Source organism: Numida meleagris, chromosome 10, assembly GCF_002078875.1.
Source record: "Numida meleagris isolate 19003 breed g44 Domestic line chromosome 10, NumMel1.0, whole genome shotgun sequence".
Classification (NCBI taxonomy): domain Eukaryota; kingdom Metazoa; phylum Chordata; class Aves; order Galliformes; family Numididae; genus Numida; species Numida meleagris.
Genome location: NC_034418.1, coordinates 10418063 through 10434474, shown reverse-complemented (window position 1 = coordinate 10434474; position 16412 = coordinate 10418063). Strand labels below are relative to the sequence as shown.

Here is a 16412-nt window from a genome sequence, read left to right as displayed (position 1 = left end):
CACAAATAATAGCAGTTGATATCTTGTTCAGTTCACTTCAGAGAATCCGAAGGCTGAATGGACATAGAGACCAAGCTGTCAGTGTAATCCTTTTGTGGGTTGTTTTTCCAGGTTAGAAAGATATGCATTTACTTGTCATAAAAGGTATATACTTGATAGCACTGACACTGATGTCCTGAGTTTATTAACAGGAAGAATATTCAGTGTCTGAGAGTGCAGACTTTCACTTTTGACCAGTGTCTGAGAGTGAAGGCTGATCTAATTTCTGTTCTTAGTCAGTATAGTGTCTCTTAAGTTGTGAATGAGAACAGTATGCCAAAAATTTGCATAATATTGGCATCACCATCTTTTAAACAGTGGATTCAGATCACAAATTTATTCATGATAGTCATTGACTGGCCAATGAAGTACAACTTCACTGGCAGTTTGGGTTAAGGAAGACAAATATTCATAAAGGCCAATTCATGCAAAGCCATGCTTTCAAGTGAGCTATTCCTATTTACAAGCTTGTTTTCAAGCCCACCGCTATATTGTTTTAATTACACATACAAAGCATTCAGAACGGAAATTTAAAAAATGTCCTGTTGTGAAGACTATATATTCTGCAGCCCATGTTTGGAGAAAAATCTGCCTGTGTGTTCACAGCTCTAAGGAATGCCTATGACATACTGCCAGATAACTGTACATTTTGATCATGATGTATTGTTAAAAATTTCTACTGTAAATGGCAGTGTAATTGTGTTTTATGCTGGTTTAACTATTCCTATGGAAAAAGGTAAGATACTGGAATAGAACATTGTATAGAAAATTACAGTAGTAAAATTTTGTGGAGTGTGACTTTTCAAGGGTGGTTATGCCAGAATTGATCTGACTTCCAGAGTGCTGCATTTTACATTAATATTAATATTAATGCATCTGTGTGAACAAACTGTAATGCTTTCAAAACAATAGTATAGATAGATGGCACACTCTAATAACTTGTATTAGTAAATGGCATCCACACCAGGAGAAGTAACATAATTATTTAAGGAAAAAGTCACACTCTTTTATCAAAACAGTAATCAGTACAAAATATCTGTGAATTGAATCTTGTGGATGGAAGAATGGAGCCAAAGGGTAAAATAATTAGCCAGGGTATTCACTGCAGCTATTTAACTTATGCAAAGACAGAACTAGGAACTTAGGAGCTCCAAAATGTGGGTTTATTCTCAGAATCGTGCTACTTGAAATTTGAAGCAAGGACCCAATGTTGAAAGACTCTGTACGTCATTATCAATCTCATGAAAAATCTAGACCCACAGGTGATTTTAATTTTCAAAATATGCCATAGTGTAAATTGGTAGTTAAGCCATAATTTTCGTCTAACTCCTTAATCACGCATGGTTGTAATTTAAACTAGAAGACTTGTACATCATCCCCAAACTTATATTTACTTTGTCAGATACATTTGAGCAGAATTATGTAATAAGATGAAAGAAAGTGAGACTTTTTTTAATTTCCAATGCAGACATACAGTTTTCCTCTAACCAACAAGTCAGCTACTCTGTTGCTGTACCTTTTCCTTAATTTTGGGGGTCAAAAGTTATCATCTGTGGAAAACACTGATACTAGCTGCAAAGAAATACAATGTTTATTCTGGAGAACTACCACTGTTCCCTTACTTCAGCCACTGCAATTATTTTCAAGGCTAACACACTTAATTTCCTGAAAACTAGATGCTGAAAGCAGAGATCTGCTCATTTTTATTATTATATAATTTCTTTCCTTTCAATTCACTTAGTAAAAATCTTTCAATTTGTTCATCTGAAATAGATAAATGGACTGGGCCATGAACTAATGGTATCTGTGACATCTCACAGACCTTGAATTTTCTGATGACAAAATAGTTTTATTCCCCAGGCTTAGAACTCAAAGTCCTGCATCTTATTTTGTGTTTGCTAATGTTGAGAGTTCAAACAAAAACGTATTTATCCAGATTGAATAACTGAATGAAAACTGTCAATTACATTTTGCTCTCAGAGCATGTTACACTAGATGAAGACTTGAAAAGAAAAAGAGGAATGCTGGGCTCATGTAAAGCTAACACTTCTGTTTCAGCAAAGAAGTGTTAAAAGGATTTATTGTGATAGATGTGATTTAGGTTTTCAGAATTCATCAAAGAAGAATAACATACTTCTACTAAGGTTCACACCATGCCATTTTCAGGCAATTGATCCATAGATGTGGAGGAAGAACTTTCATGTACTTCTCAGTCTTAAATACTATAGTTTGTAACTCAATACATTTGAATGATATACCAAAAATAAATAAATAAATAAAATTAAAATCTCTTTACGTCAAGTAGACATATGACTTAATTACTTTCACATGCCAACATTCAAGTGGGGTTAAAAGAAATGGACAAAATATAACCAAACTAAGCATGTCTTAAAATATTAAGTATTAAAGGAGGACTTACTCTGTCATTTTCATTTGTCAGTCCTTTTTGAGTCAAATTGGCTTTCAGTGTTTTCTAATGACAAATAATACACATTCATTGATTTACCAATTAACAACTTAAACTTTTAATTATTTTTTATTAGATTTTTCAAATGTCAGGCAGGAATTAATATCCTTTTTTTTTAAAATTTATTTTCATGAGAAACTGAATGTACACCACACTTTGGCTCAATTAGAAATCCCATTTTTTATATATGGAGACTTGTAAAGTCTAGAAACAGACATATATTACTTGTAAAAAAAAAAAACATTTTCAAAATAAGAAAGTAAAAGAAAACCTTTGTGAGGGAGTTTATGTCAAATTTTAAAATGGTATTTTTACGTACAGTATAAACATCTAAAAATACTTGAACTAACATTTTGAACTCAGCAACACATCAAAAATGACTGTATAAGAAAATGTAAAAGGCATAGTTAATACCTTGAGTGACTGACTTAGAACATTTACGTTAAGAACATTTGAAATTATGTTTTTATATGTTGTGCAGAATATAAAGAAAAATGGTTCGCTCGCAATGGCAAACACACAACCTTTGTGTGTATCGTAACCAACACTGGGCAATGGTTTTCATGTATGGAATCTTCACTATTCTGTAAATATAGAACAAACTGTAATGTTAATATAAATTTTGTGTCTAAAGTTGTTCTTCTTCAGCAGTGTAATCTATAAAAATAATAACTTCCTTTGTTTGCAATTTACAGACAGTTAAATTTAGTTCCTGGACAGAAGGTTCTTTGATGTAAATTGTCTAAGACAGCTCATAATAACATCGCTTGGTGTTTTTCAGGCACAGTAGGGAAGGCACCAACAATACAAGCCAGCAAAAGTCCTGGGGGCTTTGGTGTTCAGGTCTCTGCAAATCAGAAAAACAAGCTGAATGACCCTGGAGGTGGTTCTTTCAGGTAAAAAATAAAAAAATAAAAATGCAAGGGGTGGCTAGAGGGGGGTCTTAAATGTAAAAGTCAGAATTGGTTTAACACCAGAGGGCAGTGTTTTACAATAATTCCGGGCTTTCTTACAGTGATTGGATGATAATTTTCTTATTTAGATCTATTAGGAAAAAAAAAAAAGAAAAAGGAAAAGGAGTGGTGGGGCATGTCTTGAGGATTTTTCCCTAAATACACTTTGGAATGTTTAATAAAGCCTTCACTTCTGTGGATTCCAATAAAAATTCTGGTAAATGGAATTATGTATATGAAGCTTTAAAAAATACACCACCACTTTTATGTATGAGATTTGAATGTTCGTGTGGAATATATCTTGCTGAGAAGATACTAATTGTGATGACAAGGCATCCTGTTGATAGATGACTGCTAAGCTGCAGCCATCTCCACATATGCATACAGAAAACACTGTGTATTCTTGCTAGTGTATTTTCTATGTTTATCTGTATTTTTAGGAGAAGAGAAAACATTGCTTTATCTTTTCTTCATGTGCCTACTTTTGTGGCAGAGATCGGGTTGTTCTGTGAGTTTCTATAGTGATCTGGTGCTGCAAAGTTCAGCACAGGAGCACTGGTACATTGAGCTGCTATTTTCAGTTCTTTTGTACTGCAAACTTCTGTTGTCTTTTTTTTTGTATATTTTGGATATGTTTACTGTTTGTAGTGAAAAACTGGTCTTACATGTATTGCATTTTGCTTTATCTTTTTTTTTTTTCTACTGATGGGAGTACATTTAATGTGCATGTAATGGTTGAGCAGTTCCTTTTTCTTCCTGTTTCTTTGCTAAATGACAAAGTATTCCAGAAGGAAATGAAAATTCAGGAATTTTTATGCTGCTCTGATGTCATCAAAGCAGTAATTAATTTTTCAGGCTTAGACTTTTTCAGGTGCAATAAAAGAGATTTTGTAGCTCTTTGTGAAATATCTCTGCTTTGAGGCATGTCAGTATTGCAACTAATAGTGGTAGTACTTAGTATTAATCTAGAAGCAAAATCATTCAATTTTTTTTATTTTCCAATGCTTTTGCCTCCCACTGAGTATTTAAATGATTTAAAATGTCTTATGGGTTCAATTGTACTGTCTTAATAAGTATTTTTTATGTTTGTAAGCAACATGAGCATTCATTCTTCGTTAGTATAGCTTTCAATTTTACATACACCAAAAAGGACAGCATTTTTTAACTGGATGTTGTAAACTGTGCCAGGATTGATTCTTGCATTCACTTAGTTTATACATAGAATATATTAGGTTAGTTGGAATTGTTAATTTTCCCTTGGGGAGAAGCAAATGCTCAAGGCACTGATTGATAAATCAATAAATCTTTAGTGAGTTTGGTAAATAAGCTGTCAAGGGTGTATGTCATTTTTCCTCTAGAGAACAAATTTTAGTCAGAATGAATGTGTTTGTTTCCTTGCATTGTTTTCTCCTTCAAAATAGTAAGACACAATACTGCATTTAAATAAGTCCATAAAATTGCAGGGATTTATTAAACAGTAGCAAAGATCAAGCTTTTTCTTGATATCTTAACAAAGAATTCAGTTGTTTGCATATTTGCATTTCAACCCCTAACCTCTCCTGAGGACAAATAGATGTCTGACTATTAAGCCTAAAGGCACAGAGCTGGAAATCTGTATTAATCCTCTGAATGCTGACTAGTTTTCCTCAACATTCCCAGCGTGTGTGAAGAATGTGTTTTTAGCCAGAAGGCAAACTGGCATCTAAAGCAAAGCAAGAATTTTGAAAAATAGTTGTGTTATGTATAAATTTATTTTGCCCTTAGTGTTTCATTACTGCATATTTGTTTCATTATTCTATATTCTACTTTTTAAAAATAACTTACTCCAGCTTTTTACTCTTATGAGGAAGGTGTTGGTCACTAGAAATGGAAATGTCAACTTGGCTAGTTTTGGTTTCTTGTAATCATACACATTCTTAAACTTATGGTATCATTCTAGGGTGAGAAACAGTGGAAGGAATTACATGAGAGATATAGCAATTAGGAATGTCACAAATTACAGCTTAGCCTCTAATGTGAGCATTAATTAATTAATTGTAAGACTGCTTACATGAGTTGTTAAGATGCAAAGATGATGTACATCTGAAATATTACATCACCTTTTTTGATATTAAAATTTATTGTTGCTACATTTTTAAGTGGCAAATACAGACCATTGAATTTAGTTGACTTTTCTACTCCATTAGTGGATGGAAATTGGAGTTCCATTCTTTGTAATATTTTTTCTCCTATAGTAAATATCCTGACTTATATTGTACCATAATGTAGTGCAAGTAGAGGTTTCTGTGGTCAGGAGAAATGAAGCAGACGGCCCCTTGAAGTCTGCACGGGGTCTGCATATTGTGCTGCAGCTGCTGCGTACGTCACCGGTCTCATTTAGAATCGTTAGAGCTCCCACCAATGTTATGTACCACTGAAGACAATGACAATAGCAAGCTCTTGAAGTAATTATTACCTACAGTTCAGATTGTGGCCAATATAAAGAAAAAGTGGAAGCATTTGTTCCCCCTGAAATTAAGTCAAAATCATTTTAGCTGGAAGGGATGCTGGGTGGTCAGCTACTCCAGCTTCTGAGTCAGAGCTGTTTGGTTGTAGCAAGAACTTGCCCACTTCTGCCTGTCTCCAAGGACAGAGATACATGTTTGTACCCCTCTATTGTCCTACCACTTTCTAACAGAATTGAGTAAAGCTCAGAGGCATTGTGCTTAAAATTGGGCAAGAAGTGGACAGAACCATTCCCTTAATGTGTGCGATGATGATAGTTTGCCTGAGTGTATCGGCTAGGCTGATGCTCTTTCCCTTTCACGGGAACCTTGCTGTTTCTGAGACAGTAATTTGAAGCTGTATATGATCTTTTGCAATGTAATTATCAAGTTCTCTACAACCTTAGTGATGTGGTTGTTTTTTTTTTGTTTGTTTGTTTGTTTTTAAGAATTGATGCCATGAAATGACTGGTATCATTTGAACCTTATCTTAGTATTCATATTTTATACTGCTGACTGGCCACATTTTGAAATAGAGTATGCCCAGGAATAAACACTTAACTGTATTTCAGTCTTCTTTTGCCTGCCCAAAAGACATGCATTTTGAATCAGATAACAGTCTGTTACTACCTGTTTAGTTTTATAAAATAAAAGTTTAATAACATAATTTTGGCAAAATACCTCAAAATGCTTGATGATATATCTAATGAAGCACAAAGCACTGTGCCCTTTTGGGAAAGCTAGAAAGCTAATGTAGGTGGTAAATGGATAACTTCATTTCAGAATGCTATATGATGTAAAATCTTAAGCTGTACTTTTAAGTTTCTTTATTTTTTCCAGATAAACATTTCAGGCTCTGAGATGAACATGTATTTTTTCCACATTTCTCAAAATAAAATAAAGTGCTGATCACAAATGTAATATGTTCTGTCATCCCTTTTTTTCTTGTCACTGCTAAGATCCAGCATAGACTTCATGGATGAATTGTATGATAAAGCAGTATTGGGGACGAATCTCAAAATTAAACCTATGAAAGTCAGAATAAGCATTATAATAAGATTCACGTTGGCAAAATTGATGCTGTTTTAAAATGTAATACAATAGTGGCTGTTGCTTAAATTTCAAGTGACAGATTCCATCTAATGTTGTAGCTGATCTCTGCTCAGCTAATTTGTAGACTTAGTGTCTTGCATATGTGCATGGACTGCTATAAAAACAGCAAATTTTACTTTGGAAAAAGTGGGGAATTAATGACATTATGCTATCTCAGCTGTTTTATGTATTGTTACATATTATTTTACGTAACTTATTTGGGAGTATTCAGTCTGAGAGATTTGGACATCATGAGTTAAAATCTTAAAAAGTGTGTGAGGAAAAAATATTACTATGCAGTTAAGATTTATAAATAAAATGCCTTCAGATTTTCCTAATGTCTTGTCTTAATTTAAACAAAATCTTTGAAGTATGTTATAGAAAACTGCAAATACTTCATTTTTTTCTTTCTGAACGTTATTTTCAAGTAGGTGCTTTTTGTAGTTGCATGAGTGTTTTTAATCAATAAGAGAGGGAGAGGAGGTGTTGAAAAAGGTTAAATATAGGATGAAGAAATGTAGCTTGCATTTGAAAGCAGTTTGAAAACCCATGCTGCCTACTTAAAAATAGCATGCATATTGGGATATCAGATTTATCTGATAAGGCTCAGATTTGAGCTCAGTAAAACCAGAAGTAAGAATGAGCACAGTCATTTCTGCCAGGAACCATGAAATTGTTAAATGATGTGCTGCTATGAAAAAGGATAGGCAGACAGTAATCATCAATCTAGCCAACCACTGGATGGCATCTTTGTTCCACAGGAAGACTTTTGAAGACACACATGGAGTGGAGTTAAAAGTTGACTTTTGTAGGAGATTGTATGGCAAAAATGCTAACCCTCTTTTGTACATAAATGTGCTTATGTCAGTATCCAAAACCAAGCTCTCTTTTGTGTTCAAGTTCATCAAAATTAAGATGGATAATGATAGAGATTTTACCATCAGACTGGAAAATCTGTATTGCTAACCAGTATTAATGAAAATATTTGACATCTATCTTCTTTGTGATATAAAATAAAAATAGATGTACTTGGTGGTAGTAAATTGCGGATCTAAGTTGACAGAAAATAATTCTGTCCAGGAGTTACTTTGGTGGTCTTCTTTGTAAGTGCTATTGGACTGATTTTGATAATTTCTATGAATTCCTATTTTGTGCTCAAATAAAAAAAAATAACCTTTGTGATACTGCCTACCAAAAAGAAAAGGTAAAACTTGGAATCTCAGGATAATCAAAGTAAGAGTTTAAAAAGACAAAAAAATGCTCTGTGAAAAGTGACAGTATCCTCAGGAATTTCACCTCGGAGAATAAATGAAGTTCTTAGCACTTGTGGAAAATAACAAAAGCTGATTTGTGCAAGTACCAAACTTTTTCTGACAATCGTTGTAAAATTTGCCATTTTCAGCCTCAAACATTCAGCGTATTTCTCCAGGCTTATACAGACAAAAATCCCTTCTTAACTTCTTCCCTCAAAAGCAAGCAAAACCAATTATCTTAACAAACTATAGAAGTCTTCCAAGAAAATTGGATACTCTAAGGCAGATACCTAGAGGAGTATGGGAGGACAGGGAAGACCTGGATTTCTAGATTCCTCTCCTTACTTTTGTTCTTACACCTTACTTGTAGTTTTGGTTTTTACTGCAGGCATTACACTTTTTAGCAGGTGAAACTAAGTATTATAGGGCATGTAGAAGGACATATATGTATTTTTTTTTCTGAATCTTTTAATTTAAACTTTCATTTGCTTGTTTTATGTAGTAGTAGAATTCTGAGGTTGGATGTACATGGATCTTTTCCACATGTATATTCTCAACAGTTGCATAGTCGTTCCTAGAATACGCTCAAATACAGTGTCTGTGTCACAAATAGCTCCTAAGCAGAAAGTGCTGAAAACAGATGGTTTGTTTCCACAGTTAGGAGCCATACCTTGTAGAGGTAGGAGATAACAGATGCTTGGGAGATACTGGTATGATCTGTCTTCTGAAACTCAAATTTGTCAGTTAGTCCTTCCTCAAGCTGTTAGGAAGGGTATTGCAGGGCAAACAGTGGCTTGGGAAATGCTGCTATCATCATCTGAAATGCAGCTCATTTTTCTAAAACTAGATGACATGTTCAACTGTTTTTGTATGTTGCTAGGGAGAATAGTAGCGTACAGTTAAACCATGCTTGGAAACCAAACTTACCTGTGAATTCATTGCTATTCCTCGCAGATGAAGAAAAGGCACCTCCATCACTCCAGGCGAATGGTCCTGCCTGTGAGGGCTTCCTAATGTGATCAAGAAATAGTTAATTCTGAATCTAGAATATTTAATATGAGAATTGAGACCCTGGTAGTAGTGATTTAAGTTGGCCCAGACAGCAAGCCTGTTGCCTGCTTTGGAGTAGCAGTTAATTCGTGTGCATTCATTGAATGTTTCACATGCAGAATTATTTTTTATTTGTATTTTCATTATAGAGATGATGATGACATCAATGATGTTGCTTCTATGGCTGGTGTTAATCTAAATGAAGAAAGTGCCCGAATTATGGCTACCAACTCTGACTTGGTTGGAACCCAGATACAGTCGTGTAAAGATGAACCCTTTCTTGCTGCTATACCTCTACATAAACGCATACTTGAAATGGGTGAGAAACATGTCCTCTCTTTCTGGTAGTTTTTGTTATGTAGTTCTGAGTAACAGAATATGCTTAGCGCTTAAGATTGTTATAAATAAGGGGGCTTATGCCTTTTATTACATAATCTTGTATTCTTAAACTTTCAAGGTTTTTGTGATAAAAGTAACTGAGCTATGCCAAATCGGAAAAAAAACATTGTATCGGTACTTTTATATTTCACACTTTTCCTGTGTTTTTTATATCCAAGGATCTCAAAGCTTTTTGCAAACATTAATTATTTCTCACAATCCTTCTTCATGTTTTACACATGAGAATGTTGGAACAGAGAGGTAAATTAAGTAGTTCAGGTCACAGAGGACACCTGTGAATAAGATTTAACAGCTTGCTGAAGTTATCTGTCAAGGTTTTTTTTTTCCCGTGCAAACCAATAATTCAGTTCTTAATGCTTGCATCTATTTAAGTTCACAGTGATTTTCTTATAGTATTTTCCAAAAAGGTTTATTTATTCTGTCATTTGAAAATGAATGTTATAAATTTCTGTAGAAAAAATAATTACTCAAAATTAGTGATGCTTTAAGGATATTAGGCATTCTGAGTTTGTATTTTATTTTACATACATAGTTAATATATCATACACGATCTGTTACATAAATGTATCTTTTCACCATAATTTTTGGTAATGTTTTCAGGTACATCAGAGTCTTAAGATACAGAGCTCCAAGCATACAGAAGCTTTTTTTTTTTTTTTAAGAACTCTTGTAAATTTGTAAAAATCTGTAGGGAATCATTGCATTCATGGTTTTAAGATCTTGTTAAAAATCATTATAGTTAGGTTTTTAAGATTGTAGAGTTTTAAGGTTTGAAGGGTATTTCTGAAATGTTGTCTTTATGTTCATTGAATTAATGAAAGCCTTTTCATATTGCAGTTACAGCAAGCTTCTTCATTAATTTACTGTTGAGCTGTTTACTATTGTGTTAAAATTAGGCCTCTTTTAAGTTGAAGCCATTCTGAGAAATGAATTTTGCATGCTTTAGTTATCATGTTGAAATTATATGACGATGGCATTATGTGATGCAGTGTGGGAAAGCATATGTGCAACATTTTGTGAGATGGCTTATCGCCAGCTGAGATGGGAAGGCAGAAAGACTGTTGTGAAATTTGTTCGTGAAAGTGTTGTGAAGGATACTCACATAATGGTTTATACAGGTGTTAGAAAACAAAAAGGAAATGGAGACTGTTAAAAGGAATGGGAAATCAGTAATAAATTTGCCATATAAGCCTTAATGAACTGTCTGGGTGTAACAATTGCTGCACAACATGGAGCTGTAATTACAAGTGTAGGACTTGCAGGAATCTGTACATACTTTAAGAACCACAGAACCCATCACACTATTCATCACTGCCTTTTGGGGTTTGCTCCTCTGAGGAGCAAATCCCTATGGCTGTTTCTGAAGCTTTATTGGCTTTGATAATTGAAATGAAACTTTCAAAGCTTTTAAAAGCAGCTGCAGGGATTTACTTCTCAAAAGCAGTGAATCCAAAAGAGCGGCCACTCCTAGTGATCTCCTGCAGCCACTTTTAGAGCTTTATTTTGTCTGTATATGAAGCCTTTTATAGTTTTGAAAGTGTCTGTGGGGTTCAGTAGTGGCTACTATCTAGGATCTGTGGCTCTTGAGGAGAGAATTCCTTCAGCTGATTTTGAAGTTTTAGAAGCTTGGTTTTCACTGTGTGTGGGCAGATTTGTTGATTGCATGGGACCACACAAATTTAGTAGTGTGTGCTACTGGGCACTTAAAATAATGACATTGTAAGATCACGATGAAAATCAGTCTTACCATGTGTTGCTGTGCCTAGACGCACCAGGATTAAGCACAGGAGGCTGTGACCTTCTCAGGCACATTAGGAAAAGAAAGTATGTTATGTGAGTCCTTATTCTTCTGTTTTTGTTATGCTTGTTGACAAATGAGATAAAATACAACTTCTTCCTTTGACCTGAGTATGACTTAAATAGACCTTATTTTCTACCTTTAAATCTATTCATATTTAATGATCACTTTAGTTTTAGGGCATGTTTTTAATGTTTTAGTACAAGAGAGATTTGTGGTATGTACAGTATTAGGAAACTGCTCTTCTCTCCCTCCTCAGAAGCTAGATCTTTCAAGTTTTCTGTAATATTAATCTCTTCCTCTCTTTTCTGAGTAAGAGTTCTGTCGAGCAACTCGGTAGTGTTCCCCAAAGGCTGTTTCAGAGATTGTGCTTCCATTCACTAGAGTCAGAATATAAACTGCTAAAGCGAGAGCAGATGCTTCTCAGTCTTTGGGAGTAACCACCAGCCAAATGCCTCAAAGTTATAGTGAAAGAGGTTTCTTAATATATTGTACGTTCTTATCTCTACTGCTCAACTTGGCATTGTTATCATCCAAAGTTTATTTTAAATCTAAATGAGTAATATTAGTATTGATCCATCTAAGTGGAGGAAGTAACTGAAAGGTAATTCATGCAAAAATATTCATCCGCTTTCCACATGCTTCCTTATCCGATCTGATATCTAGTTGTCTTTGGTAATCATTGCCATTTGTTATCATAGGAAGAGAGCATTGCGACTGTTTCAATTTCTTTGATGCGAAACCAAGAGTAGATATTTCCGAGTAGATAATGTATTTCTTTTGCTATTCCGTACAGGATCATAAAACTTTAAACCCAGATCTTTCTGTCTGACAGAACAGCACAGTGAAACACATGCAAAGAGCTGTAAGATAGTTGTTTCTCTTTTGGCAAGTTCAGAGGCAGAGACTGATGTTCTTCATGCATGCCCTGATGTGCATGTAAACTTCAAAAACTTTCTAGGCCTTTAACTCCATTAGTAAAGCGAGTAGTGTTTCTTTAAAGGGGAAGATAAGCTGAATAGTGCTGAGAAATCCTAGCTATTTTGTTTGGGTTTTTTTTGTGGGAAAGAAACAAGAAAAATAATTTTGTAGATGTTTCACTTCTATTCATTCACAAGCTATTTCTTCATGGGTCAGAATGCTGTATTGATTTTATTAGGTTTTAGATGCTACTTTTAGACATCGAGTTTTTGCTGTTTACTGAAAGGGGAAACACTTTAATTAATAAGACAGTATGGTGTAGCAGGTTTTTTTAAGAGTGAAATTGTGGTTTGTAACTGTGTTGTGAAAATAGAAACTCCTTGACTCCAGAGTTACTGTAATTACAGCATTGTTCCTGAGTCTCATCAGATAAGAATTAGATTATACTGTATTTTATGTTAAATACAGTGAACGTTATCAGGACATAAGGATGGTAAAAAATAAAAAGGCGATCCTATGTATATTGTGTGATAACTAAGTCCATGGAAAGGAACATATTTGGAAGAGAAATGAGGAAAAATTCTGCTAAACATTAACAAATAAGAGCTAAGAAATGTATTTAAATAAGAACTGTATACAGTAAGAATTAAATTATCAGCCTAATACCTAAATAACAGTCATTAACCTTATTCTTTATCAAGCTGTGATGAGTCTATTCTGGATACCTTGTAGCACTTCATGTTTCACTGTTTTGTTGTTTTTTTCCTCATTTGTTTTTGGTTTTAACAAGATAGGAAGATGAGTTTTTTCATAGTGTAATACATTTTTTTTGCATGCAGAAGCCCTTATGAATATCTTGTTGGTATCACCCAGCATGGTACAGTGGAATGAAGTTTGCTTTTCTTATGCAGGTGACTTTTAAAATTTCCACTCATGCCAATGATATGTCCTTCAGTGAGAAGTCTTTTTCCTGAGAATTGGTGGTCTGTAGGACTCTGCTAGCTGTTCCAAAAACTTTGCTTGTGATTGTGTGGCCACCAGAGCACGATATCCTCACAAGCTTAGAGCCTGCAGCAGAATATTAATTCCCACAGCTTTATTTCAGTTCTGACATCCTCTCCAACCAGATTATGCCATTTTGCTTTTTCCATGGCTGTCCCTAAAATGTCACATTATGAGGAGGAGACTCTTAACCATAAATTAACTGTCTGAAAGCAATAATAATAAAACATTATTTTGGCATATTGTGCACCCTGAGTTAGATTCTTTCATTCTCTCTTTCACGTCACTGTCAGTGTTCTTCACCGAATGTTTCTATTTCAGTTTGTGTTGTTATAGAGTTCTGGCCAAATAGAATAATTACAAATGTGACATGGTAAGAAGTGTGGGACTGATTTGGCTATATTTAATCCATTTTAAGTGTCCATCTTATATTTCCAAACTATTTATACTTGAAAGTGTGATAAAAGCATATTGAAGTATCACCAATATTTTTATTTCACATTGATTCCTAATTATTTTTGTATCTTCATTAGGAAATCAATTTTTCTATAACATGTTTTAATTAAATTCTTGATTTATGTCTATAAACAAGTATTGTTATATATTTCCTTTAAAAAATCTATTACATTGACAAAATAGCATACACCTCTGACGTTTCCTATCAGTAAATAAGTACTGTATTCTCTTGCTTTGTCCAAATAGATTTTTAGTCAAGAACACACATAGTAGTGCAGGTGAATTATTATGAAACTTGAAAATGCACCGTTGAATCCAAGTGCTCCTATATCAGAAAAGGTCTACAGTCATTCTTAAAATGGCCTCAGAGCAGCTCAGCTTTATAGATTTAAGCCACTGTCTCTCTCAGTGTAGTAGCTGTAGGTTTAGGTTCAGCATAATACATAGATGTACCTTTTTGTTATTTTACTGGCAATATATTTTTAATTGTCTAATGAGATGTTGCTCATTGTTCTGTTTGATTCTTTCTTTCAGTTACATTTGAATTACGTGTCCGCTATAGAAATGCATGTTAAAGCATAAGGAAATACCTGTCTTTCTGTATTCTGTAGTATATTGTATCTACTGTGTGACATCACAGTAGCAACTGAGTTGAATGCATATGTATGTATTTTAAATAATTTGAATACTCTGGAGGGCATTTTTTTATTGTTAAACCACATAAAAACTGAGTGGAATATCCTTCATGGAACCAGGCCAGTAGATTTCAGAGCCTCTGTTTAAAGCATTTGTTACTAGTTTAATAATAGAGTCATTCTGTCATCCCTGTTTCATCTGTTTATTTGTCAACAGTTGTATTCATGTTTGAATGAGATGAAACTACTATTGATGATTGCTCTTTCACATATGGAGCTGTTCTAACATAAAAGTACACTTATTTCTGTTGGTTGGTTTACTTTAGAGGGTTTTTATAGCTGCTTAGATTACAGTTGTTTTGGGTTCTGAAATTCTGAGCCATCAGATAGCCTGCAAACATGTTTTTTTGTTTTCAGTGCACTTTTTGTTGATCCTAGTTGTTTTCATTATTGACTTTTAACTTGTTATCCATAAGCTGATTTGTCTTCAAACTGAAATATTCCTTTTAATACCACTGTTTTACAACAGCATCTTTCTGTCATGATGGCCTCCTTAAATATCTGTGTACATAACTCTTGTATTAGGAGATGGTTCTAACGTGCAAATCAGCCCATTAAGTCCCTGTTCTCCTTAAGCATAGAATTTTGAAGTTGTTCATTTTCCTAACAAGATACATAGTCCAATTGAACCGTATGTAGAGTGGTGTTTTCTGTGACTTTAATTGCTGCTTCCCAAGAGGAAAAAAAGGAAAGTGCTAGGAATTGTGTAACACGTATTTCAATTTATTGTGCATGCCAAATTTGTTGACTTTCTAAAGATCCTATTAACTTAATTATGTCATGTGTAGGGAGACATGACAGATATGGAAATGTATCTAAATTCTGACATCTGAAATAGTTCTGTGGCTTTCTTAGTGGGTACAGAGTTTTTCTCCCACTGTATAACTCAAGCAATTTACTAGAAATTTCATTTAGATTAGGTGTGCACTTCTCTATCTCATCAACGTTCATATTTATGAACATTTAGTTTATTATGTTGATACTGGGAAAGGAGTTTATTATATTTAATAGCAAATTTGTTGTTCTGTACTGCAATTTATTGTTTGCTGATGTTACAATATTATAAGGCAATTAAATGTTGCTTACATTTATTATTTCCTTCTAAAAAAAAAGAGGTGGGAATAAGTTCCCATCTAAGTATCAGCAGCAGTGTTGCCAAATAAACATAACCAGTAAGTATTTCAGAAGAGTGTTAAAATATATTGTTGTTCTTTCTCTAATAGGTCCATGATTAGACTTCCTGTTTTACAAGATGTCCCAACATGTGTTGGAATGATAACTTCAGTACCACCTGAGAGCTTGGAGTCTGCCTTTCTGTGAAAGGTAAGGCAGCCTCTGTTCAATATTTCTTGTGTATTTCTAAGGTTTTCTTTTTATTACTCTTATTGGTTCTGCAACACTACAACAAATAAATGAAGATCTGTTCAAACTATGATTATTTGTGAAGAAAATGAAGCTGAAATTTGTCACTCAGCCCCAGAATAAGTTTGTATCTGGAAACAGAATGATTTAAATTTCTCGGTCTCTGCAAAGGAGGGTAAAATTAATACCATTCCATGGAGATTCATTCTCTGTCAGATTCATACATAAAGTCTATCTCATAAATAGATTTCTAGTTATAAACATGGGATGTAGAATAAGAACAATAAAAAGAAAACCTTAGAGAACCATTCAATATTGCAATAAATCTGACTTACATTATCCCTGTAGGCAAGCTCCATGCTCTAGAGGTGGTACTAATGTCCCAAAACTCAACACATGTTGGAACATCTTTGTGGAGGAGGAAGTCATTGATCAGTGAGCA

At 34.1% G+C, this 16412-nt stretch overlaps 1 protein-coding gene across 1 annotated transcript in view; it reads left to right on the top strand.

The window, feature by feature from the left end:
• LOC110404076 (transcription initiation factor TFIID subunit 4-like) overlaps nt 1–16412 on the top strand; it is a 130690-nt gene that overhangs the window by 28494 nt on the left and 85784 nt on the right. The window contains exons 9-10 of the mRNA XM_021407976.1: nt 3288–3402; nt 9487–9656. Coding sequence (XP_021263651.1) covers nt 3288–3402; nt 9487–9656 — 285 coding nt within the window. The remainder of the gene's footprint in view (nt 1–3287; nt 3403–9486; nt 9657–16412) is intronic.